General features: G+C 32.3%; 1 protein-coding gene across 1 annotated transcript; it reads right to left on the bottom strand.

The window, feature by feature from the left end:
- Positions 1-1,037: 1,037 nt before the first annotated feature.
- LOC147806958 (uncharacterized) lies at positions 1,038-6,344 on the bottom strand. The gene is made up of 3 exons (XM_087168716.1): positions 5,918-6,344; positions 1,340-4,747; positions 1,038-1,189 (listed from the first exon to the last, which is right to left on the bottom strand). Exons 1-3 carry the CDS (start codon positions 6,342-6,344, stop codon positions 1,038-1,040), a joined length of 3,987 nt encoding a protein of 1,328 aa, XP_087024842.1.
- Positions 6,345-26,079: the final 19,735 nt, after the last annotated feature.

Raw genomic sequence — 26,079 nt, 5'->3', positions numbered from 1 at the left:
TGAATTTTTTGTTCGATTACAGTAATTTCCATAAGTTACGTCACATGACTAATTAGAATTATAATTGAAGCAATAGCGAAGTATGAAGGAGCGAAGGACACTAAATTAAAAATGATTGTTGTCTTGTCCCTAGCGTCCCCAGCAGAATAGTTTCGCGAAAAAGATAAATATTGGTTGTTAACTATTTTTTAATGAGAATTTATCTTGACTATGCAAAATATATGCATTAGTTGTGACATATTTGTCGCAAGAAATAAAATATTCTTGCATTGTTTTTGTTGTTGAATATATTCTGGATTATCTATACTTAATTTAAGATTAATAATTCTCTAAAACATATTTTTAGTAATCATTATTTTCTTCTTATTCTTCCTTGATTTAATCTTAGTTTTTGCAGCGTTATGTTTTGAATTTAGAAAAAAGAAAAAGTTACTAAATTTATCTATCACACACGAAAATTAAAGATTTATACAATATAGGCGTTGTGCACGATTACGACGAATTGAACTACGATGAACTATAATAATAATAACATTTATTTACATAACAGAGGTAAGTTCACACAAGCTGCGGAAGACCGCAGGCAATCCTTTCACATGACAATCACGACTACAACTACTGTATTACAACAAACTTAGGGGAGGCAGCCGGTAGCTGCTTACTTCGCTCCTTTTACATTGGAATGTGTGCCAAAGCGCCTTGTGCAAATTAATTCGGCACACACCCCACCGGTGAACAGAATGTTCACCTAATTAATACCATTTAAGCATTTACAATAATACTTATCAAAATAAAGATATAACTAAAACAGTTATCATAATGAGACTATTCACAAACAATTACAAAAAATTATTACAGATACAATAAACATACATTACGATGCAAAATGAATATATAAGAAAAATTCTACTAAATTACAAAGAGCAAAATATTTTTAAACGTGTATACATACTTAAGGCTTTCAAACTGGTTAAAAAAGAAGTGAATTATTTAAGTTACTCTTATCTGCAAAATAGAAACAAAATTAGTAAAATTTATCAATTAATTTCTAAAGGATAAAGAAGCTGTATAGGTTTTTTAAAACTGCCTTTAGAAGTTTTAACTAAGCAAGATCTGACATAATTGTCTCTACCTAAAAATACTTCCTGAATGATCCCCAATTCCCACAACAATTTTGATTTAACATTTCCTTCAATAAGAACAATATCATTAACCCTTAAATTTTTATGAATAGATGAAGTTTTAAATTGGTTATTAGTTTTTAATTGAAGTAAATATTGTTCTTTCCATCGTTTCCATAATTGTTTAACAAGGAGAGATTGGTAAGTTTTTCTTTTACTGTAGGAATCCCTTGCAGTAGTAGAATCTAATAGTTCTATGAAATGGAGGGGATATTTTGATTGTCCATATCCTAATTCGAGGAAATGAGCCGGAGTGAGAGGTTCAGGCTCTCCTGGACTATTTTCGACATACGTAAGAGGTCGATTATTAACAATTAATTCGATCTCTGCGAGTACGGTCGAAAGTTCTTCGAATGTTAGTAGAGCCTTGCCTAGTATTTTTCTCAAGGGTTCTTTTATGGTTTTAACTAGTCGTTCATAGAATCCACCCCACCAAGGGGCACGTTCAACAATGAATTTCCAGTGGATACCCTTGTCTGCGATGAAGTGTCGAAATTCACTGTCCTTCAAAATATTGGTGAAATAAGCTAACTCCTTCTGAGCAGCCTTAAACGTACGCGCATTATCCGAATATATAATCTTGCAGTTTCCTCTACGGGAGAGGAATCTCCGGAACGCAAGGAGAAAACACTTAGTTGACATATCTGATACAAGTTCTAAGTGAACAGCACGCGTGACTGCACACGTAAACAGTGCGTCTTGTCTGTCCTTTACGAGTATTGCTCCTGTAAAGTCGATTCCCACAATTTGGAAAGGGGGAGATTGAGAAATTCTGTCCTGAGGCAGCTGTCCACTTAATTGGTCAGCTGGTTTGGCATTATATTTTTTACAAATGAGACAAAGCCGAATAATTGATTTTGCTAGCTGACGACATTTAGGTATCCAATAATTTTTTCGAATTTGAGTCAAAGTTGCCGATACACCACAATGAGCAATACGTTCATGTTCCCTAATCACAAGCAACTCGGCAAATTTACTACGCCGAGGAAGAATTATTGGATGCTTTTCACCCAAGTACAAATCTGCTACATTTAATCGACTGGTAATTCGCAATATATTGTCCTCATCTAAGTATGGCACTAAAGTTTTTATTTCAGAATTATTTCGAAGTTGCTTATTGTCTTTTAAAGTCGATATCTCCTCTGGATAAAATTCGTTTTGAATACTTTTTATCCAAAATTGTTCTGCATTTTGTATCTCATCCGCCGTGAGACACGAGTTTGTAGATTTATTAATATTTCGAGCATTGTTCACAAATCGTAACACCCAAGCAGTTACCCTTAAAAGTCTTTTTAAACTGCTGAATCGATTTATGTCGACAAATGGTTCTCTCTGCTTGGTAATAGCCACATGGACATTGGAGCGATGTTCCAGTTCCTTTGAACTTAAGTCTAAATCAAAATTGGGTTGGAGGTTTGGCCATTGATCTGGTGGTTGTTTGAGCCATGCTGGCCCGTTCCACCACAATTCACTATGCAATAGTTTGGTAGCGGATGTACCTCGTGAAATAATGTCAGCTGGGTTGTCCCTTCCTGGACAATGCCCCCATTGATTTGGATTAGAAAGTGTCTGAATTTCTTCAACGCGATTTTTGACATATGGTTTAAAGGTTGAAGAATCACCACGTATCCAATAATACGAAATGAGTGAGTCAGTCCAAAAATATACATTGCTTTCAAATTTAAGACAAGACGATACTTGTTTGGCTAACCTGGCTGAGAATAGGGCTGCTGTCAACTCTAATCGTGGCAGTGTTAGCGATTTCAATGGTGCTACACGACTTTTCGAACAAATAAAACTAGTTTCTATGCTATTACCTGAAGTAACAAAGCGCAAATAAAGAACTGTTCCATAAGCTATTTTGCGTGCATCGGAAAAGCAATGCATTTCCAAATTCATTAATTTTTTACTCGGTTCACCCAAATAATAACGTGGTATCTTAATATAAGTCAAATCCTCCGCCTCACTACTCCACTTCTGCCACTTGCGGTGTAGCTCAGGGGGAAGATCCGAGTCCCAATCAAGTCCTGCAGACCAAAGTTCCTGCAGAAGGCATTTCAATCTAATGACGAATGGACCTAGTATACCGAGAGGATCGAAGATTCGTCCGACTACACGCAAAATTGATCTTTTTGATTCTATTTTACGAGACAGAAATTTTAAAAGGTCCTTCGGATCAAAATATATTAGATCATTTTCGGCATCCCACGATAGTCCCAAAACTTTAATTGAAGGTTTGGAATCAGCCAGCGTGTTTTTAGAGTGCTGTGTTTCAATACTTTCTTTTTTCCATAACAAAGCAAGATTTTCCGAATTAGTGGTCCATTTGTGTAACAACATACCCGCATCACTAAATATTTGCAAGCACTCCTTGGAAGTACTTAAAGCGTCTTCAATATTATTTTGTCCCAAAATTAGATCATCGACGTAAATCGAGCTATTTAATAACTCAAATGTCTCTGGAAATTGTTCCTTGTATTTTCTAAAATGATGTTTCAAAGTCGCTGCAAGAAGGTATGGACTAGGCCTAAGGCCAAATAGAACTCTGGTAAAATTCAAAATGTAGGGATTACCATTCAAGCCATCTGCCCAGTAAAAACGAGTAAAGTTTCTATCAGGATTATCAAGTTCAATTTGAAGAAATGCAGATTTTACATCTGCTGTAAACGCTATAGGATTTTTCCGAAAACGTAGAAGAAGTTCCAGAATATCAGGATGTAAGTTTGGACCAGTAAATAAGCTTTGATTTAACGAGGCATACCCATCTTCATGGCTAGATCCATCGAATACAATACGCAGTCTACTGGTAGATTTGTCATTGCGTATCACTGCATGATGGGGCAGAAAAAATCCCGTACTATCCCTCAAAGAATCACATGAAGTATGCTCAACTATACCTTCCTTAATGTAACCATCGATTACATCCCTATATTCACAATGCAACTCTGGATCCATCCCAAACCTACAACATAACCTTTCAAAACGCTTACGAGCAATATTTTCATTATTTTTCAAAACTTCTCTCATTCCTGGTCTCCAAGGCAAGCTTACACGGTATCTACCATCTACAAAACTAACTGAATTATCAAACTCATTAAGTACCTCTTCATCTCTATTACCTAAATTCACCGAATCCTTGTCAAATATTCCTAAATTTTCTAACTCCCAAAATTTCCTTAATTCAGCCGAAATTAATTCATTTTCATTAATAACCAAATTTACAGACGTACAAACACTCTGCTCATCACATTTACCCTGAAGAGACCAACCAAGACTGGTATCAATAGCAACCAGTGAGGAATCCAATCTTTTAATTTGTTTTGTTAAAGACCAATAAAAATCCTGACCAATTAACAATGAAATTTCACAATTTTCAAACAATTCATCATTACTAAATGTCAATCTAATTCCCATTGACTCCATTTCCTTCCATGTATCCGGATTTGGAAGGGTAATATTAGCTCTAGAAATTTCCTCGATTTCCACTGCCTCAATCATCGCCTCATCTCCATTCAATAAATTCCTCAACCTAATTTCTACCTTACGACAAGTTTGTTTTTTAGGCACTTTAGATCCGAATGAATATATTTTTAACCTTTCTGAGCCTAACACCCTTAATCCCAATCTGCGAGACAAGTTTTTCTTAATAAATGTTTTTTCACTTCCATTATCAAATAAACAAAATATTTTATCTGACGAAGAGCTACCAATAATCTCTGCCTTCACGCATTGCAGCAAAACCCCACCTTTATTATTATTTACCACAGAATTTGAACAGGTAGTTTTAACATCAACTCCCTTTTCTTTCGAATCTAAACATAAATTTTGTTTTTTAGAATTCTCTAATTTAAAACAAATCGCACGTGCATGACGCCCTTGACAAAACGAACAATTATTTTTCTTACACATTTTTACATTGCAAGAAATATTACAGCATAAAAAACATCTCCTTTCCTTAATTAATTTGTCTCTTTTTTGTTGAACATTTAAATTCTCGCAACAATCAGAAGAGTGGTTCTTTTCCGAACAAAATAAACAATTAAAAACCGCAGATGTCATTAATTCAGTCGCCGATACTCTTCCAGCCTGCCTGTTATGATTAGAGGGGGGATGAAATTCCGAATGATACTTAGGTTTCATATTCGCGTATCTGCGTGGCGCCGTATTGAAATATTTATTAGAAAATGAAGGCGAACTTTTTATTTGTGACTCATTTCGATTCTTTAACAATGCAGTAGTTCTTTCTGTACTTTCTATTTCCTGTCTGAGATATTGAGTTAAATTAGTGATCTTAGAATCCCCTTTTTCAAATTTTCGATTATACTCTAAAGCTAAACTAGAAGGGATAACCTTCATAATTATCGGAAACAAAAGACAACTATAAGAATCGGGTGAGATTCCAAGGGATTCTAATCCTCGAATGTTGACTTCTAACTGATCATACAATTTACGCAATGAAATAACATCAAACGAGTTCCGGACAGGGGTCAGATTTAATAAACAATTCATGTGATAATCAATTATAAGTTCTTTGCGTCCGAATCTTTTTTCCAAAATTTCAACCGCTTTTACATAATTTTCTGAAGTTAATGTTAAACCTTGTATTGCTAATTCCGCATCATCTGTAACAACCGATTTTAAATATGAAAATTTATCTATATCATTTAAACTCGAATTCTCATGCACTGCAGATTTAAATCTAGCCCAAAAACTAGGAAAACTACTAATATTCTTACCCGAAAATGATTCCAAAGTAAGCTTGGGCAAACGGGGTTGGTTTATTAAAACCGGGCTAGTTTGAGGAATTGTAGTAGTAGTTAATGGTTGAGTTTCCGCCAGATTTTGAGGAGCTGTATTCGGGTTTGCAGCTAAATAACGCTCAGCGCGAGATTTCCACAACACAAATTTATCACGATAATCTTCGCGACTCTCAATTTCTTCTTCTAACTTATCAATATCAATTAAATCCTGAACTTCCTTATCAAGTTTACACATCTCTTCAAATTTAGCAACTAATTGTAAAAATGTTTCGTTAACAATTATTTTATCGGAACTATTATCTATTTCTGCTTCAAGTTTTTTAATTTGCTTCGTTACTAACGATCTTGAAACAGCCCTAGCTTTAATTGTTCTTTCTAACAAAGCCTTTTTTGCCGCATCCATTTTAAACTTATTATTTCAATTACAAAACAAATACTCAAATAACAGTCACAACCTCAATTCACTCTAAGAACAACAATAAATGCAATAAAACGCATTCAAAACAAAATTACAAATAATAAACACTGAAATTCATAATCCTAAATCGAAAGTGTAACCAACAACCATTTAAATAACACTCCTATAATATTACATTCTAACAAATTTCTTTTCTGAAATGAAATCGAAAATCAAAACCAATACGAATTACATTCCAAATACTCTAACCATGCCTTATTTCGAAATAACCTTATTCAAGCACTATTCATTCAAAATATCCAACTAAATTATTTATCTAAACAAATCGAAAGCAAGATATACAATAATTCAAATATCTCCAATAATATAACAATATAACAAATTCCTATTTTTAACGAAAATTTAAACACATACTAACTATACGAATTGCATTTCAAAATTCTCAAACTACACCTTAATTCAAAATTACCTTATTCAACGAATACCTTCAAATATACGACTAAATTATTCAATGAAGAAATTTAACATTTCTAACTATTCCAAAAGAAAACGCAACGAACTTACCCCAATCATGCAGCGAAACGACGAACGAAAACGACGACGAAAACTAATATGATAAATCGGTGGTTTCTTAGGCCATTTCCCGGCCATGTGCACCAAAAATTGTGCACGATTACGACGAATTGAACTACGATGAACTATAATAATAATAACATTTATTTACATAACAGAGGTAAGTTCACACAAGCTGCGGAAGACCGCAGGCAATCCTTTCACATGACAATCACGACTACAACTACTGTATTACAACAAACTTAGGGGAGGCAGCCGGTAGCTGCTTACTTCGCTCCTTTTACATTGGAATGTGTGCCAAAGCGCCTTGTGCAAATTAATTCGGCACAGGCGTTTCATCGCAGAAACTGGGGCTTTTTTGGATATAAGAACAGAAAAATTTCAAACAAAAACTTTTTTAAACAAAATGAAAAAGAGAATATTCTAAATATATTTTGATCGAAGCATCGATTTTTTATGCATTAAGGTGCTATCTTATAATGATTCAAGAGGCAATCTTTAACAGTTAAGTTTTATCAATTTAGAGGCAATCTTAGGGGCAATATAATTAAACGTTGCGGGCGATAGATAAATTATGCAATATGCAATCACATGAAAACATACAGTAAAAGCTCGATATAATAAATATGGCATATAACGATAAATCCACCATTACGGCTAATTTCCAAGTCACTATCAAAATCGTAACATTAAAGATATTATACTATATTATATATATGAACTGTATATTTATAAAGATTGAAAAATAACTAGCCATCTGTTATAACGGAAGAATTGTTATCAGGAAAGTATATTTTCCTTCTGTTTAAGTGGGAAAAATTGTATAAAAAAGTTTTAAAAGGAAGACATTTTTAGTTACTTCTGGTATCATGCTTCTTTATTTCCCTAAATACTATTACTGTTACATTTTTAATTTATTAATTGAAGAGATCTGAAGTTATTGTAATATTCTTATTAAGCTTTACTTTTGAGAGAATGGCAACTTTGTCGATGTTCCATGAAAAATAAATATATCGTTTTGTTGTTTTTTAATGATTGCTTGATTCTTTTAGTTAAAAATATCTACTTAATCAGGAAGAATCTGAGATTAAGATAAAGTGAGTAGCACTAGCAATATTTTGAATCATACAGCGTACTTTTATTTTATGTGTAATTTGTTAACAACTAGAAGAGATTGGCTTTTTTTTAAATAGTGTCGATTATAAGAATGATACTGAGTTTGTTAAAGAAATTTTGGTGACGACTGTTGAAGAAAGAAAACGACAAAGTCAAGAACGCCTAGAAAAATAAAGACAAGAAGAAGAAAGACTAGAAAAAAAGACAATTTGAACTCGAAAAAAAAGAAGAGAATTGACAATGAAATAGAGTTGGCGAGAATAAGCCAAAGAGAACTTCCGTCAGAATCAATCGAAGCAAACAACTATAGAAGAAAATGTACCTTACCAAAGTTACAATGTTAGACAATTTGGGGGCGATTTAAGAGAATAGTTACCGTTTTGGAGCTAATTCCAACATATTGATAAAGATAAAGGGATAGCCCCAGGAGATAAATTTCAGTACTTAGTACAAGCCACAATTATTGGTTCAAAGCTAGAGAAGTAGTTGAGAGTTTCCCGCCAACTGGAGATAATTATAGTAAAGCAGTAGATAGTTTGAAATCACGTTTTGGAAAAGATGATCCTCTGGTTGAAGTATATGTTAGAGAACTAACTAAATTAATAGTTTCGGTGCAGACAAAGGGCAACTTCTCTCTTACTTCACTGTACGACAAACTTGAATCGAACATAAGTGCTCTTGAAGGTTTGGGAGTTACTGCAGATAAATGAGGCTTAATTTTGTATCCTATGGTTGAATCCTGCTTTCCCGAGGATTTCCTAAAAGCCTGGAATTGGAACAATGCTTCTGGTGCACCAACCGAAGTGAAAGAGCTTTTAAACAATTTGATGGGTTTCCTTAAAACTGAAGTAGAAGGTGAAGAAAGGATATCTTTGGCAATGAAAGGTTTTGGTCTTAGGACAGAGGAGAAGAAAAGAAGATACTTGGAAGAACTTAAAAGTTTCCAAGTGCAGAATACCGACTGCCTTTGGGTTATTAACTACAGCAACACAAGAGGGGAAAAAATCTTGCGTCTTTTGTGGAGGAAAACAGCACTCAAGACTGTTTTTCAGCACAAAAAATGAGTTTAGCTGAAAGACAAAATGTTTTAAAAGATAAAAGCTGCTGCCTTTTATATCTTACATATGGACACCGAGCTCAACTCTACCGGGCATTCTTGAGGTGTGTGATTTGTTGAAGAAGACATGTGCCTTTAATGCGCGATATTTTAGACTCCAAAAGCAAAGGTGTGCAGAAAAAAAGAGGAAGTGAATGTGCCAGAGAAGGAAATAAATTTGGCTAACACTAGCAGAAACTCTAAAATATTTCTTCAAACTTTCAAGTTAATTTCTGATAGTAAAATAGTGCAAGCACGTGAGATTCCAGATTCTGGTTATCTTATATTTTAAAAGATATCTCTGCAAAAATGGACTATTTCCCGATGCGAGAAGAGACTGTGAATCATTTGTCGTTTGGTGGTACAAGCATCAGTGCTACAAGATAAGACTGGCGAATCTCATTGAAAGTTTTAGGTGCAATTTTGAAGCCTCGGATCAAATAATGATCTGCCAGAATATAATTTCCGTCGGCGAAGGATCATGGCTAGACGAGCTTCAGAGTTTTAAAATCAGTCTGACTGATCTGGGTGAGAAACCTGAGCCAGTTGATATACTAAAAGGGGTGGATGTTATAGGACTTTTTTAATGACAGGACAACGTAAAGTCTTATCATCTGGTCTAGTCGCTATGGAAACATATATAGGTTGGACTCTATTTGGTGAAGTGCCACAAAAAGAAGACGACTCTAACTCTGCCATGCTTGTCACCTCGCTTTTCGAAAAAGAAGCAAATATGTCTGATTTGTGGGGGTCATCATCATCATTAACTTATAAAAATTTCCTTTTTCCTACTTCTTCTCTGCTCATATTTAATTACAAATATAAAACTTAGTAAAAAATTAATAATTTCCAAATTTTTTGTTATATTTTTTGGACTTGAAAAAAATTCAAAATAAGAAGATTTAGAGTCAAGCACAGCTCATACGCAAGCACTACTCATACCTCCCCGTATACTCGTAAGCGGCAATAAGCAAACCCTTTTTCCTTAAGGTGCTTACGCAATATTTGAACAGCCACTAATTAAATATTTACACTTAAAAATTTTGGTGCATAGTTGCCACTATTTTTGGTGCTGATGTAAACTAAAATATTTTACAGTTTTCAGTCTAATTTATTATTTTCGCTTGCCTTGGTATAGTCTTATTTATTTATTCATTCATTTTTTGTTCGTTTCTTTACTGAAAATTCATATTTTCATGCATATTGGAATTAGTTTAATAGCTTCATTGCAAAATCATTTCGTTTAAACACAAACATATTTTTAGGAAACATATTCACACTAATTCTATCAAGCAACTGTTATTATGTTAACTTTATTTAATTATTTGCACGATAACTACAGTTTTCTACTTAAAAATGCATTTAGTTTATCTCCACTCTAAAAATAATGGCAACTATACAGCAACATTTTTCATAGTGTAGTTAGTTTTTGTAAACAATGCAAGAGTTTGATCTTCGTAAATAGATAGTTCAGAAAAATTAGATTTTTTCTTCGGATAAAGATTAATACTCAAGATATTTTTGCATAGATAGCTTACTCACTGAATATCTCAGCTAATATTTATCTCTCTCATCGAAAGTAAATAAGCAAATCTTTGGGAAATAGATTTTAATCTTTATTCTACTATTTACCTATTTACTATGTTTAATCTTTATATTTGACAGTAAATATCTAAGCTTTTGAAATTAGCTTTCAATATTTATTCAGAAAAAAAATCAAAACGAGCAAAGATAATGCACATTTTATATAGCATACAATTATAAATAAAGGGAAGTATTCAGTATTCAATTCATAGGAATGTTTTATAGACAGTGAATAAAAATCCGTCGACAAGTAAGAATTTATTTTACTTTCTTTTCTTTCTATTGTTGGAAAAAAAATTTGTCGTCAGTCCATGCAAGAAAGAATCATTTTAAATAAATCCAACAGTTGTAAAAATGCTTTTATCGCTGAAGCAAAGCAATAAAAAAGTTTAGGGGAGCTTGTTTCGTTATCTTTATTGTTATTAGAATTTCAATGACTTTTTTCTTCCCTCACATTTGGTAAAGAAAAATGTTTATGTCTGAAGTAAATTCTTTTCTTTCTTTTTTTGAAAATAATATTTGGAATTTAAATAAATTTGAAAACTATTAGATCATTTGAAGAAAAAAAAAATGGAGCATAGTTTGGAATCAGAAAGGATACTGAATGATTTTTTCATTTTGTGACGCAGCGGATTTAACTGAGATTTATGAATGGGTGATGAATGTAAGCAATAACAAGCTTCCTAAAACCGAGAGAAGTGCAGAAAACTTCCGATGTATCCCTCCGCATATGTTACATTTACGAGGCAATGTGTGAGCAGGCTTGATATTCTACGAAGTCTTAGCATTGTGATTTGTGCTTAAATTTAAGCTCAATTTTAACTTTCATAAGAGCTTTTTGAAATTTATAAATTTTTAAAAGGTTGTGAGACTTAAATAAAATTAGGAAAATTAATATAACTACGTAAATAAAGCGAAATGTTTTGGGATATTTTGTGTGTTTTCTTTTATTTGGCTGTATTTGTGTAAAATATCGTCATTTGTTATATTTTGGGTGGCATCACAGCATGCTTGTGGAGTTGTTTAAACTCATTTCCTGATAAAATTAAACTGATTAAGTTAAAGTTAAAAGGGAAATAACGCGTTATATTGTAAATACTAATGAATCTTACGAGGAATATTAACACCTAGAGCCCTGTGCTTAGCTTTGCATGGTCAACCATCCGTAGTTCGAACAGAAATATTTGCAACAATTTTACTCTAAATCTGATCAAATACCAGTTTTGAAGAATGCTTTCACACAATAAGCAAGCAGAGCTTGTTTCGCAACAGAACCTGGCTTCAAAGATCAGCAAAAGTTCAGGCTAATTTTACCGCCAATCACGTGTCATCTATTGATTGTAAATATGCTATTAATTGAATTTCTATACAAAAACATAACTGAATTCACACATTGAAAATGATATCACATTCTATCAGTTAGAAAGTAAGTGAAGATGAATATACATTTCGCTCATGGGCTGCAATAGTGGCACAACTTAAAAAACACGCGTTTTGGACTAAGAACAGGATTAAATATGAAAACACACATTCTTTCAGCAGCAATACTTGCACAACTCGTAATTCAACTTGAAGGTAATCTTCGTTTAAGCAAACTAAAGCATTTCTTATGCATTTTACTTAGCAATGAAAACTTTAAATCCACTTATCTCAAAACTTTATTTTTTGAGCTGTGCCGCTATTGCAGCACATGAGCGATTTGTACTTGGAGTGACTTACATTTGAACAGTAAATAGGAAAAATATTGTAGCTTGGATCACATGTAGGTCAGACGATCGTCCAATGTGTTTTTATTTATGCAATTTGGTAGAAAAATTCAACATTCAATATACATTGTTCATTCCTATCTGTATCAACAGGAATTATCTCTGTCGGTCATATAATGTATAATACACTGGTTATCATAAATTAAGGAAAATTCACAAAAATCGCGATAACTCAAGAAATTACACATGGAATTTTATGAAACTTACCCACAATATACAACACATAGTAAGGTATTAAACAACATAAAAAGAAATTATCAGACATTAATAGTAGTATAGAAATTAGCACATGTATAAAATAAACAAATTGGAAGTATCGGTTTGCAATAGAAAAAGTACCTTTAATATGGAATATGATTGCCTCTAGAAGCAATACAGCACAAACAGCGATGTGTGATGCTTTCAATTATGCGGTCTATCAGTTCAATAGGAAGTGAGAGCCATTGCTCTTGTAAAGCAGTTGCAAGCGTGGCAAGGGTCTGAGGGGGCGGATTGATGGCAGATACACGCCTCCCTAGAGCATCCCAAACGTGCTCGATAGGATTCAAGTCCGGGGATCGAGCTGGCCACTCCATGCGAGTAATTGTTTCCTGTTGAAGATAATCATCAACAATGCGAGCTCTGTGTGGTCTTGCATTATCGTCCTGTAACAGGAAGCAATCACCAATTGCCCCGGCATATGGGCGCACATAAGCATCAAGGATGTTGTCTCGATAAACCTGAGCATTCACGGTTCCCCTTGGAAAGACATGGAGGTATGTGCGCCCTCCTAAGGATATGCCTCCCCAAACACAGACACTGCCTCTTCCGTATGCATCTCTTTCACGGATGTTTGATGGATGATAACGGGTCCCAGGTTCTCTCCATATCAAATAACGTCTACTGTCACTTTCTAGACTAAACCTGGACTCATCCGTAAAGAGAACAGGCCTCCATTGATCTGACGTCCAGTGGACATGTTGTCGGGCCCACTGCAAACGGTCTCTCCTATGGCGTGATGTGAGCGGCACGCAAATGGCTGGTCGTCTCGCATACAGACCACCTTCGTGGAGCCTTCTGCGCACAGTTGACGTTGACACCAACCTTCCGGTGGCTGCAGCAAGAGAGGATCTAAGATGTGTCGGAGTAGCGGTTCTATTCCTGCGTGCACTTAATGTCAAATATCGGTCATCGGCACTGGTCGTAACAGTTGGCCGTCCTTGACTGAACCTCCTAGATGCCGAATCTGTGGTTTGAAATTGCCTCCAAAGTCTATGAACCACAGATGGACTCACATTTAGCCATCTGGCCACTTCTGATTGACTCTGCCCTGCCTCTAGTCTCCCGATGGCTCTCCATCGTAGTTCTTCAGGCAAATGATGCCTAGAGGTCATTATTACGAATTGGCTATCTCAGATTTTCAATGTCGCAATCACAGTAAAATTTGTGTGCTTTCTCTCAAACTTGGACTTTTATGCTCCAGGCAGATGACGTAAGCCGAGTGCAGCGCCACTAATTTGCATATTGCAATTTTACTCAGCTACTCTTAGTGGACAACATATGCAAATTTTGCACGGTTTGGCTTACTTTTGAAAGAGTTATCGCTATTTTTGTGATTTTTCCTTAATTTATGATAACCAGTGTAGTTCCAGTAGGTGTTCTAGATTGAAACACTATTTTTATTTTTTAGTTAGCGGAATAATTCTTTCAATCAATTCGTTTGGAAAATAAAACTCAATAGTATTTACTTTTGAGAATGGAATTGAGGTAGAAAATTATTACGGTTTCATTCTTTATAGAATAAAATACCAGATTTTTCTGAAAAATAACTTTTTTTTAAAAAAAATAAAATCTAAAAAGTGCATGCTTGTTGTACCTTGGATCGAATCAAAACAGGTGTTTCTGAATGCCAGCTATCATAAATGTATTTTCCCGAGGATATCTTCCTTTTCTTAATGTAAAATGCTTTATGTTTACAGCGAATCAATAATTTTTCGAAGATTTAAGCATAATATTATTTCGTATTGCGCTGAAGATTCTTTTAACTCCCTTTAGTCTTAAACTCTAAAACAAAAATAAGATCAAATTGCATGGATGTTCAATGTCAACCAAGTAAAAAATTCATTAGTTGAGAACCTAAGCCCAAGGTTCTCGCCTTATGAACTTGTTATGGTACACCAAACTATTAGTGTAAGATTTTATGGTCCAAGCTGCAACACTATATACCTTGAACGAATATTTCGAACTGAAAATTATTTTTTATCAAATCGAATTTTGTTCACTAATACAAAGAGTTTATTAATAGTAAAAGTATGATGTGTTTTCCACAGAATTTCTCATTTATTTGAATTATTACATTCTCCATGAAAAATAATTAAAGTTAGTTCAAGGTCTTATTATTTTTTATTATTTTATTTAATAATTGTCAGGAAAATTTTGAATAGTAAGGTATAATTTTTTTTTACACCATTTTAAACAATGCAATTTTACATGGCAAAATACAAAATCTTAGCAACATCGGTCATAGTTACTGAAAAATCGAATTTTGAAATAATCGTATATTTAAAATTCAATTTCCCTGAAACTATTCCACCGATTTTGCGCAAATTTTATATTTTACAATGTATAATTACATTGTGTGAAATGATGTAAAAATTGTCCTCCTTACTTTTCATTTTTTCCCACATATTATGATGTAAAATAATAAAAAATATATACTTACTAAAAGTTATTTTAAGCATAGAATTATATCTTCGGATAAATAAATTTTATAATTGTGTGTAAAATTTTTTCAATTAGCTTAAAAGGGTCTCGAGATATCTGAAAAATGTGCGAAAAGCAAAATTAACATTAAGGGACTTTAAACCCCTTTAACCCCCCTTTAAACCCTAAACTCTAAACCCCTCTCCTGACCAAACTATTGGGATTCGCAGATTGCGTTCACCCCTATATCTTAGAGGTTAGAAGTCCGAATCTGTCATAAAATCTGTGTTTATTTAGAGAAAGGCTGTTTTTGTGTTTGATTTCGTAACTTAAAATATCGTCTTTACTTATTAATTAGCATATTGGAGGTAAACTCTTCGAACCTTTAAGATTGAGTCCCATAACTTGAAGATTCGGTCATTAAAACTGAAAGTTATTTATGGTGGTCCATTTTCGATTTTACGCACTGTACAACACTCTACCTTAATGAAATCACATACAAAAACACATTGAACTTGAAAAATAATAGAAAACAACTATTTACGAACATTGCAATGCCACCGAATAATACAACGACCACTATTAATATATGCTTTTAGAATTTTTATAAAAAATGAAAACTTTAAAAAAGGAAGTATCAAATTTGAAATATAGATTTAAACACCTTATGAAATAAATAAACAGATTAGGACTTGCACATTAATATTTGTGCAAAGAAGAAACAAAAGAGGGGTAATGAAAAACATCAAAACTTGTTCGACTGGGGATAATTTTCTTAATATCACCCATTAATTCCTCTCTGTTTTCTCTTGTAATCAAACAAATTTTCGATGTTTCAATTCCGATTTTAATTACTACCGATTCGTTTGATTTGTATTGCAACTTTCGCTTGAATACTAATTTTTGAACCTTAGTTATTATTCTTCTATGACTTGTGAATGGAATTCTGTGACTTATGAAATATGAATGGTATTCATTACAGAGCACAGCAAATAAATGAAAAATATAAGCTGTACCTTACTATAATTTACTTAAGGTATCTTTTTTTTTTTTTAAATAATATAAGATTTGAAAAGGAATTTTTTGCTTTGTTTTATTATGAGTTAAAACTTTTAAATCTAGCTAATAAAATTATTATTATTTTTTTTAATTGGTCATTTTTAGGTAAAAATAAGGAATTTTTTCCCATACGCTAAATTTCCATCACCTAAATCAAAAAATCCTTCGAAGATTTTATTAAGAAGGCTATCAACTATGTTTTAATCTATTATTTTAAAAGCAAGTGCATATACTACTAAATTAAAGATCAGTGTAAGTTAAAAAGTAAATTTTTTAAAAATTTCCACACTTGTCTTGCATTGAACATGAAAAAACATGCATTGAAAATGAAATTCCACTTTTTTCTCTTAGTCTGTAGTTCAAAACATGTGTGCTAAAATCATAAGCACTCGTGAAAAATTGTAGACAATTATTTTGAGAACAATTTGAGATATTGTGTTTAAGGTGGTGGAAAATGTGAAAAAATCTGATTTTGACAGTTAAAAGACTTTGAGAATTAGAGACTTAAAATCCCTAGTCTATCCATTGTTATGACCTTGTACAAAAACTGTTATAACTTTGCAAATTAATGGAGTACAAACAAAAGTATAGTATTTTTAGAAAGCAGCTAAGAGCACAGCGTTTGTTAATTTATAATTAATCCAATTTCAAGCATTTTGCCCAACATCATGTTTTTGCAGTAGTCACATACTTTAATGACTTGTAACTGATGCGTCTAAGAAAGTCATTAGAATATCTATAGTAATAAATCAATTAAAAATGAAAGAGTTTTTTCCCCATTGATAATTGGATACCTAAAAGTGACGTCATTGTGGGTATCGATCTTGGTTGGCTGTTGAAACATGGCATTTTTTCTATGTTACCAACTGTTTTTTCCATTCTATTTCGAGTAAGCCTAAAGGTCTGGTTTCTTAGGACAAGCACCTTATCTGGGCGTCAGCGGGACGTCAACGTCCCGCTGACTCCAACAAAATACTGGTTTGTAAGCTCATGGCCTGGTTTCTTAGAACTAGCGCCTTATCTGGGCGTCAGCGGAAAGCTGACGTAGAGCTGACGCCAAAAAATGCTTTTTGTTAGCTCAGCGTGAGCAGTCGGTCCAACGCAGACATTATCTCTCATTGGGCATGCGTTAATAACGTAAACAAATATTTATTTTGAATTTGTATAGATTTTGTTATTGTCGACCAGTGTTTTAGAGAACAAATAATGACTTTGTTCAAGAAAAAACACATTATAGCTGAGCTAAATGAAGAGTGCTATGTTTAATGAAGAAGCTATGTTTAATATCAGAATCAAAATCTTGGCTGATTTCAATGTGCTGTTGTTTGTTGTCCGCCATTGCTTCTGTGGTTAACGTCACGTTGTAATCCAACTGCAGTTGAGGTGGACGGCAATTGTAGTTCAAGATGAGCGTTCGATGACGTATACTATCAAACTCACAAATGGACCAATCAGAGGTTAGCGCTGATTTCCAGCTGACGGCATCCTGTCCTAAGAAATCAGGCCTTAACTCGTCAAATGTGAATTCGATATGCGATCTCGTAATCGATTGTTGCATTGTGCTATATTCTTGTAACTAATTAATTCATATAAATTAATGAAAAATGTAATTAATACTTAGTTGAACGAAGGAAATAAATTATTAATTTTTCTAGGTCAGGTGGTAGTGTATTCGCGATATTATTCTCCAATTGAGAATATCCCATTAACCTTGCCTTTTGTAAGAAGTATAAATAGTATTTTGGTTGTAAGAACTTAAAAACATAGTTTGCATTCCTGTTAAAAAAACCTTGCTAGGTTCGAATTTCAATGAAACCATTACAAAGTCTGCTGATTTTGGAACAACAGAACAACACAACAGCTTACGAGTAGCTTACAAATTAATTTTGCGTTATAAAATAAGTTTGAGCTTAATATAATCTCCAGTAAATTAATTTTGCCTTTAAAAGTTTCAACAAAACTCAAAGCGAAGTTGTTGAGAAAGGGAAGACTACAGGGACAATTTTATTTTTATTTATTTATTTTTAAGAGGATTATTTTTGGAATACAAAAATAAGTGATCTTCTTTAGAAGTAATTTAATTAATTTTTTTAATGAAAATTTTTTTTTTGTTATTGTTAACCTGTTGAAAAATCTTTTTTTTTTCGATTTCTTGATGCATGTTGAGGAAATCATTAAAAAAACATACTTGGTGAAATTTTTTTTTTAAATATACAATTTGAAGCAGAGCATAAATAAGATTAAGCAAACAAGATTAGGTAAATAAAATTGACTCAGAGTTTGATGTTTAATTCAGACAGATTACTTTGAAGAATGAAATTTTTTTTCTTCTAAAAACTTTTGAAATATAAAATAGATAAATACATATAATCTTTCAAGAATTTTGATCATATGAGTGAGTTAGGCATGATTTTTCGTAAGTTATGCTAAATCCAACTAACCTGATTAATTAGGCAAAACATAATTCCGAAAAACGAATAATATGTGAATTAAACTAAATCCGATTTTTTAAATTTTTAATTACTTATTTTTTTAAGGATGATTAGGATACAAAAATTTATGAATATATAATTTTAAAAGATATTTTTATAAATTTTCTTTAAAATGGTGCAAAAATTTTGTCTTTTTTTCTGAATTTGACCACAATTTTAGTCTTAGTTTTCTTTTTTCCCTCCTCCCCATGGATTTTTAAATGATATTAAAGCTGAAGCATTTAATGCTTTTCCTTCCTCAATGAATTTATTCATATTTTCTCTTTTTAAGGGAATGTATCTTTTTAACTTAAAAAAAAAACAATACTTTGTAAAAATTTGGAATTTGCGTATTTTAGACATTTTATTTAAATTTGTTTCAGGAAATTGAGAGAATAGTTTTTAATCTTCATTTATAAATTTTTTATTATAATAAAAAATAATTATTTTAAAAATTAGAACTTTTTAAATGAATTTTAAATGAATCTAAAAGGTTTAAAATAACTCAACAAAACAAGAAAAAAAATTAAATTTTAAATAGTTTTAATAAAAATGAGACTAAAAATGTTATTATTAAAGAAAATGTTTTAAAGATATATCAAAATATAAAACTGCACTTTGTTATAAAAAATGTCTTGCCGAGCACTTGTGTAAAAAGTTTGTATACTTATTTTTGGTGCAAAATCACAAAAAAAAATCTAAAGAATCTATGCATTTAAAAGAACAAAAATCAAAAATATAACTAAAATATAATCCAACATAAACATAAAATAAAACCGACAACGTTTTAAAGCTCATTACCAATCTTACGATTTTTAATTGTTCTTAAGTTAGAAAAAAATGCATAAGTCATTAAGCACATTTCAAGCTTTTGCGTTGGACGATCGTTTGTGAATAGTAGACAGGGTTTAGTTTTGAATAGCTGTCATTTAAGCATGCAATAATCGCTTGTGAGTTATGAAATTATAATCATCTTAATTGAGAGTTGAACATTAGTAGTTGTAAACCCAGATACTGGGTCGGCTGTTTAACAACGGTAATAAAATCATCTTAATTGAGCAGCGATGGCTCAGGGGATAGAACATTCGCTTTCCAATGAGGTGAACCGGGTTCGAATCCCAGCGATAGCTGATTCCGCATGAAACTCGCAACGACCACAGTGCTGTCGTGGAATATCCTCAGTGGTAATCATGGGTTAGAGTCCCTTTGCAATCAGGCTAACCGTGGGAGGTTCTCGCGGTTTTCACCTCCGTGTAACGCAAATGCGGTTTAGTTCCATCAAAAAGTCCTCCACGAAGGCAAATTTCTCCCAATACTCGATCTGGGAGTTCCCTTGTCTTCTGGATTGGGTTCAAAATTAGAAGTCTACGGTGTTGAACACTAGAAGTCGTAAAAATGTCTAGCAGAGTTTGCTAGTAGAGTAGAAATGTTTCTAGAGTATGTCTTTTTTTGGTCTTCAGGAGAGATTGCTGGCCTTCGCACCATGCGGCATCACCTGACTTTCAATGTAGCTATGCTTGTACATTTTTACGTTCTTTTGATTATATATATTTACTGTGTTGAAAAAAATATATTTTCTTGGAACTTGATACCTTAAGTACTGTTCTGTCAGCAGTGATTATATTCTGAGTTACCAGCATCTTATATTTAACCATGTGCAATTGTTTCTTTTATTAACTATGCACCCCTACTGAAGATGCGACACCAATATCTCTTCTATTGATACTGTTTACATTCTTTGTAATGCTTTTTTGTATTTAGTTCATTTCTAAGTTTTCTGGATTTCATATTTAATATTCGCCCTATTTGTTAAAACTCTAATTTAAAAATTTTGAATACGTTTGCTTATGTGATTGAACTGTTGCGCTCAATTCGAACTATCGGAGTGTCCACGGATGCCCCCTTACGGGGGCGGGGTTCAGCTAGTTATTAGAAGTCGTAAGCCTGAAATATTGGGTCGGATGTTAAAAATAAAATAAAATCATCTTAATTGAGCCGTGATGGCTCATGGGATTTAGCGGCTACCCACCAATGAGGTGAACCGGATTCAAATTCAAGCGATGGCTGGTGGATGTAAATTCCGCATCCAGATTGCACCGACCACAGTGCTGACGTAAAATATCCTCAGTGGTAGACGGATCATCAGTTAGAGTTCCCATGCCGTCAGGCTAGCCGTGGGAGGTTGTTGTGGTCTTCCTCTCCATGTAACGCAAATGCGGGTTAGCTCCATCAAAAAGTCCTCCACTAAGGCAGATTTCTCCCAATACTTGATCCAGGAGTTCCCTTGTCTTCTGGATTGGGTCCAAAATTACAAAACTATGGAGTTGAATATCAGCAGTCGTAAACTCGAAAATTGGGTTGGCTGTTCAACGACTGCTATAAAATCATCTAAATTAGCTCAGATTTGATATACAATATATAAAACTAGGAGGCTCCGCCCCCTGCTCGCTGACGCTCGCCAACCCTCGAGAATTGCTATGCAATCCTATGTGGTTCACGCCGTGAACCATGGCTCGCTGCGCTCGCTCGCCAATGAACACACTGTTCTAGCACAAAGACATAGTATATTATCATCAAAGACATAGTATTTTATCATCAAAGACATAGTATTGTACTTATGTAGAAGAATTCTATCAATGTTCTTATTGGCTTTTAAAAAAGTATATTAGCTATTTAGATTGTATATGGTGAAAAAATCAAAACATTAGCTAAATGAGAAACATATTAGCAAAATAAATTATCAAATATTGCAGTTACTCACCTAAATTCAACTGAATGTGTATAATCAATTAGTTAATGCTAGAAATTCTGAAAGTTTTAGAAAAAAAATTTATTATTTAAAAATATAAACTTTAAACCCTAACTTTTCCTTGTGAGATAATAACCCTCAAAAATTCTTTGATTTTCAAGAACACAAAAATTTGTTTTATCGCCATATGAAAGATTTTTTGGTGATCAGCATTATTGAAATCAATTTCTATATTAATTAACATTTGTGATAAAGTACATAACATTTTAGAACAAAATAAGGATGTTTTACATGCAATAAATTAAAATGCATGGCTGTTAGCATTACCCGAGAAATACCACGTGGTGGTCGCCATGCTGCATTTCTAATCGGGGAGTTTTGATTTTGGCAGTTCCCCTTGCCTACTGCCAATAGAAGTTTCAATTAAATTTTTTAACAAAAACATTTTTTTTTTCTGCAAAGCTCTAAGAAATTAACACTAAGCATTTAAAATTTCTTTGAAAACACAATTATAGATTTGGCATCTTGGAGCAATTACTGAAAGGCTGTCAAATGACTTAACTCTTGACAGGCCAACATAAAGTTGTCCATGACTAAAAACTTGTTTAGTCAATACTAAACTGATTTTCTCAAAAGTCTGACCTTGTAATTCCTAATTGAGTTTAAATTAAATATTATCATGTTTTTAGGGCATGAATCTGAATTGAACAACCTGATAATGCTCACTCTGGTTATTGTTTCCGTTTTTAAAAGCGCTATATGTTGAGCCACCTCTTCTAGATTTGCCATGTGACATTTTTAGCAGCAATCATTGGTCGATTTTCTAACGTTGCCATTCGGGGAGTTGTAATGAGGCTTTTTTTTGGTGCCGTGTAAGAGAAATATATATATAGATGCTTTTCTCTTTTTAAAATGCTTGAAAATCAAGCGTGACATAAGCATTGTAAAATTACGAAATTTGTAACGGGAGTTTTTCAAATCGTTTATACAGTGTTTGCGCACTCTAGGATTTCATCTTATATATTTTGTTTCTTTTTAGGGTAAACCAAACTTATGTATGCTAAAGGATGAATTCAATGAAAATTGAATGCAGCTAACATTTTTCTGAATATTCTAATATTAAGAAATATTTTCGCTGATGTTATTTTAAAATCGCATTAAAATATAAAAATAAAATCGATTCGACGATTCGTTAATTCACTGAAAAACATTTATTAGCTAAACCTCTGATTCTTTAGCTCAGTGAGTCCTCCATTCCCTTTATCAGTAATTTCTTTATCAACAAATATGACGCCAATTCTGTAACTCAACAATTTGTCGATTCTCTGATTCATTCATTAATTTATTAACTTTCTTAACTAACTATATATTGCTGATTAGGTCGCTAATTTATCATAGTCATTACTATTAAATTGCGTAATGAAAGGAATTTTTTTAATATATGGTCATTATATTAGAATTGCATTAAAATACCCCCAAAATACTGATTCGCTGATTCACTTTTTAAGTGCGATACCTTTTTTCCAAGTGATTTGCCGAATAAATTGTTTACTTTAAGCAATCGTGCTTATTATGTTTCGCAACAAAAGGGTTCTATTACTTCAATAGTGTTTTTTTAGAATTGCATTAAATTACCCCCCCCCCCAATGTACTGAATTGTGGTTCATTAACTTGTTCATCCACTGATTAAGTTACTAACGCAAATTTTCAAGCTCACTTATTTACTTACTAATTAAGACGCTAATTCGTTCATTCATTTATTTATCCATTCACTGTCTTGCCGAAGAGCCTGTTCACTAATTTATTCATACACCAATATTCCCATTTATTGATGTATAGATTCCCTCAATCACTGATTTGTAAATTCGTTCATTCACGTTTTTAATGATTCACTTTCTCTTTCCTCTCGTTCTATGCTAACTACTTACTGACTCTTTTCGCTTAATTATTAACTTAATCGAAAAAATATTATACAGTGCTCTTTAAGTAAAACAAAAATGCAAAATTAAACTTTAACTAAAGCTTTTGAAACAAGAACATTTAGTTAAAGAAATATAAGGGTAACTTTTTATAAAATTTGTCTACTCCGAAATTAAAAGCCAAATTGTCAGAATTTTAAGCAATTAGTGTAACTTAAAATGAAACAAATACTTTTTAACACTTTTTTCAATCAGTGAATTAATTGCTTTTTATAGAGTTCCTGAAATACTTTTGTCTTTCCATTACACCTGGGAAAAAAAGAAAAAATGAATAGGGAATTGTTCTTGCTCGTGAAAATAATGTCTTATCGAACCATCTGACCTTTAAGTGTTGTGTTTTTTATTGAAAAAGAATCTTAATGTTTCTCGATATTTTTTTCATTTATTCTGTTTTTCACCATACTTTCTCTCAAAACATGGTAAGTGCTCAAAAAAGCTTTTGTAAAAGCTCAAATATTTGGTACAAATATATTGAGTTAACTTAAAAAGTAAAATAAATGCTTAAAATTGACATTTTTTGTTTTCAATTTTAAACTCTGTAGATTGGACGATAAATATTTTTAAAACAATAATATTCACGTGCAGCAATAAACAGAGTAATCAACAGAACCTAACAATTTAAAGTAAAAAATAAATCTGAAGTAACAATAAGATCTCGTAAGAAAATTTATTCTCATAGAACAGTGATAGATTCTCATGGTATTATCATAAACAAGATTATAACTTAATATTTATACAATACTAAACCAGGCAGAATATTTTTTTTAAATACGACATTGAAACAGAGTAATCAAGAAATTCCCTTACAGTAATAAAACAGAGTAATCAATTATCACACATTAATAAAAAGAGTGATCAATAAATTCTCATTTAACAATTATTTGTTGTTAAATTAAGACGAAATAAAGAAAAAGATTATTGCACTAAAATTAAACATAAATTGTTTTAAAAGTCTATATCAAGTGTTTTGATTTGTAATAGCCAAAATATTTAATTGTAGTGTTACTGGCAAAGTGGGAAAGCCGATATTGTCTACAATTTAGAAAATCAATCGGCAAGGTTCGAAATGATTATAAGTATTTCACACATTTCCTTGACATATTTTACAATGCCAACTACAAAGCGTGAAATATGATCATTTCGTACTTTTAATAAATACAATTACGATTTATTGTAATTTCTTGATGTAACAAATAGGTTTATATTTCATTTTTTTATTTAATAAGAAAAATAAATACCATGTATCGTTTACTACCGGGATAATAAAATGTCATGGAAGTGTGGGTCATTGTTCGGTATTTCCTACATAGATATTTGTTTGAGATAAAAGTATATTACCTGGTATATTATTGGCCGATATTCCCTACACCGGCATTTCTGTAAGAAAATAGGCCATAGCTCATTACACAACTGCAGGCTATTACCTATGGTTTTCTATTCGTATGTTTTTCTAAATTAGATATTAGTAATAATAATCAAATTAGCCAGTAAAAACGATATTTATGTTTAATAAAAATTTGTTTTATTGGATAAAGAAAACACTGTTTTACTGTTGGTCCTCAGTTCAGTAATAGTTTTTAAAAAAAATTGAGGGAAAAGCACTGTTTAATTTACATTTATCAAAACATTAATTACCTAAAGAGTATTTTATTTATTATTTATTAGCTAACTTTGAACAGCTGATAATATTTAGGCTTATGGTTTAACAGTATTCAAATCCATAGCCTTGTAATTTGAACCTAACCCATATGACTCACATTTAACTCACATTTAAATAACTCACATTTGCGTTACTTTTAGAGGAAAACCACAAAATCCTCTAAAGGTTAGCTCAGAGTTAAAGTGGTAAACGAGCATTTGTTTACCTCTTTATAAACAAATAGGTAAATGAGCATTTGTTTACTTACTTGTTTGTTCGAGCTATTTAATTTCTAAGGCTATTCACACGCAGTGTAACATTCCTCAAGTAATGTTTGTATAAATTATAGTATTTCCAACTTCGCCAAAAACCGTCATGCATTGTGAACCACACCTAGGCATTTTCTACAATGCCCGTATTTTCAGGTAACATGTTTTTCTTTTAAAAGGTGTATACTTCTAAGAATATCTTCACATATTTTTCAATCTTTTTATATTTAATCAAGGTATATTTAATTTCTTAGAGTTAAATCTTCATTAAACTAGTTTTTTTAAGCACAGCCTAAATTTCAGATGAAAAGAAAATTATCATTGATGACAGCAAGCGAAGCATAGCTAGGTATCTGACGCCAAAATTGTTTTAAATCAAAAAAAAATTTCTTAAAAATATTCTTAAACTTAAACATAAAAGAAACGTTTATTTTAGGTTTCGAAAGATTCGATACAACGGAAGTTTTTAAGAAAACCAGCAGAATCTTATCATACCGTAAAGTTTCCATTCTTTTTCCTTTTAAAGCAGAGATTCCGTTGGAGCATAATAAATTGCAAAACTGAGCTGAATTTAAAATGTGATATTTGCATGCTGAGTATTTCAGACAAAATATTTCATCTTGGCATAAAAATACAATTCTTAAAAATTTACTTATAAAAAAAAGAAAAGAAATTTATTCTGAGAGCGGAATTGATTTTTAAATTTATTGTTTATTTATGATCTATACTTTAATATT

Source organism: Parasteatoda tepidariorum, chromosome 7, assembly GCF_982258835.1.
Source record: "Parasteatoda tepidariorum strain Cologne lab strain chromosome 7, Ptep-v5.0, whole genome shotgun sequence".
NCBI lineage: Eukaryota > Metazoa > Arthropoda > Arachnida > Araneae > Theridiidae > Parasteatoda > Parasteatoda tepidariorum.
Note: the sequence above shows the minus strand (reverse complement) of the source record. Positions and strands in the feature narration are given on the sequence as shown.

Excerpts from the sequence above, each read along its gene's own strand:
- LOC147806958 (XM_087168716.1), bottom strand. The coding sequence starts at position 6,344 with ATGGATGCGGCAAAAAAGGCTTTGTTAGAAAGAACAATTAAAGCTAGG. Across the intron at positions 4,748-5,917 it reads TACTTTGGAATCATTTTCGG|TGCCTAAAAAACAAACTTGT; the intron begins GTAAGAATATTA and ends TCGGATCTAAAG. Across the intron at positions 1,190-1,339 it reads TACTGCAAGGGATTCCTACA|GAAATGTTAAATCAAAATTG; the intron begins GTAAAAGAAAAA and ends TTCTTATTGAAG.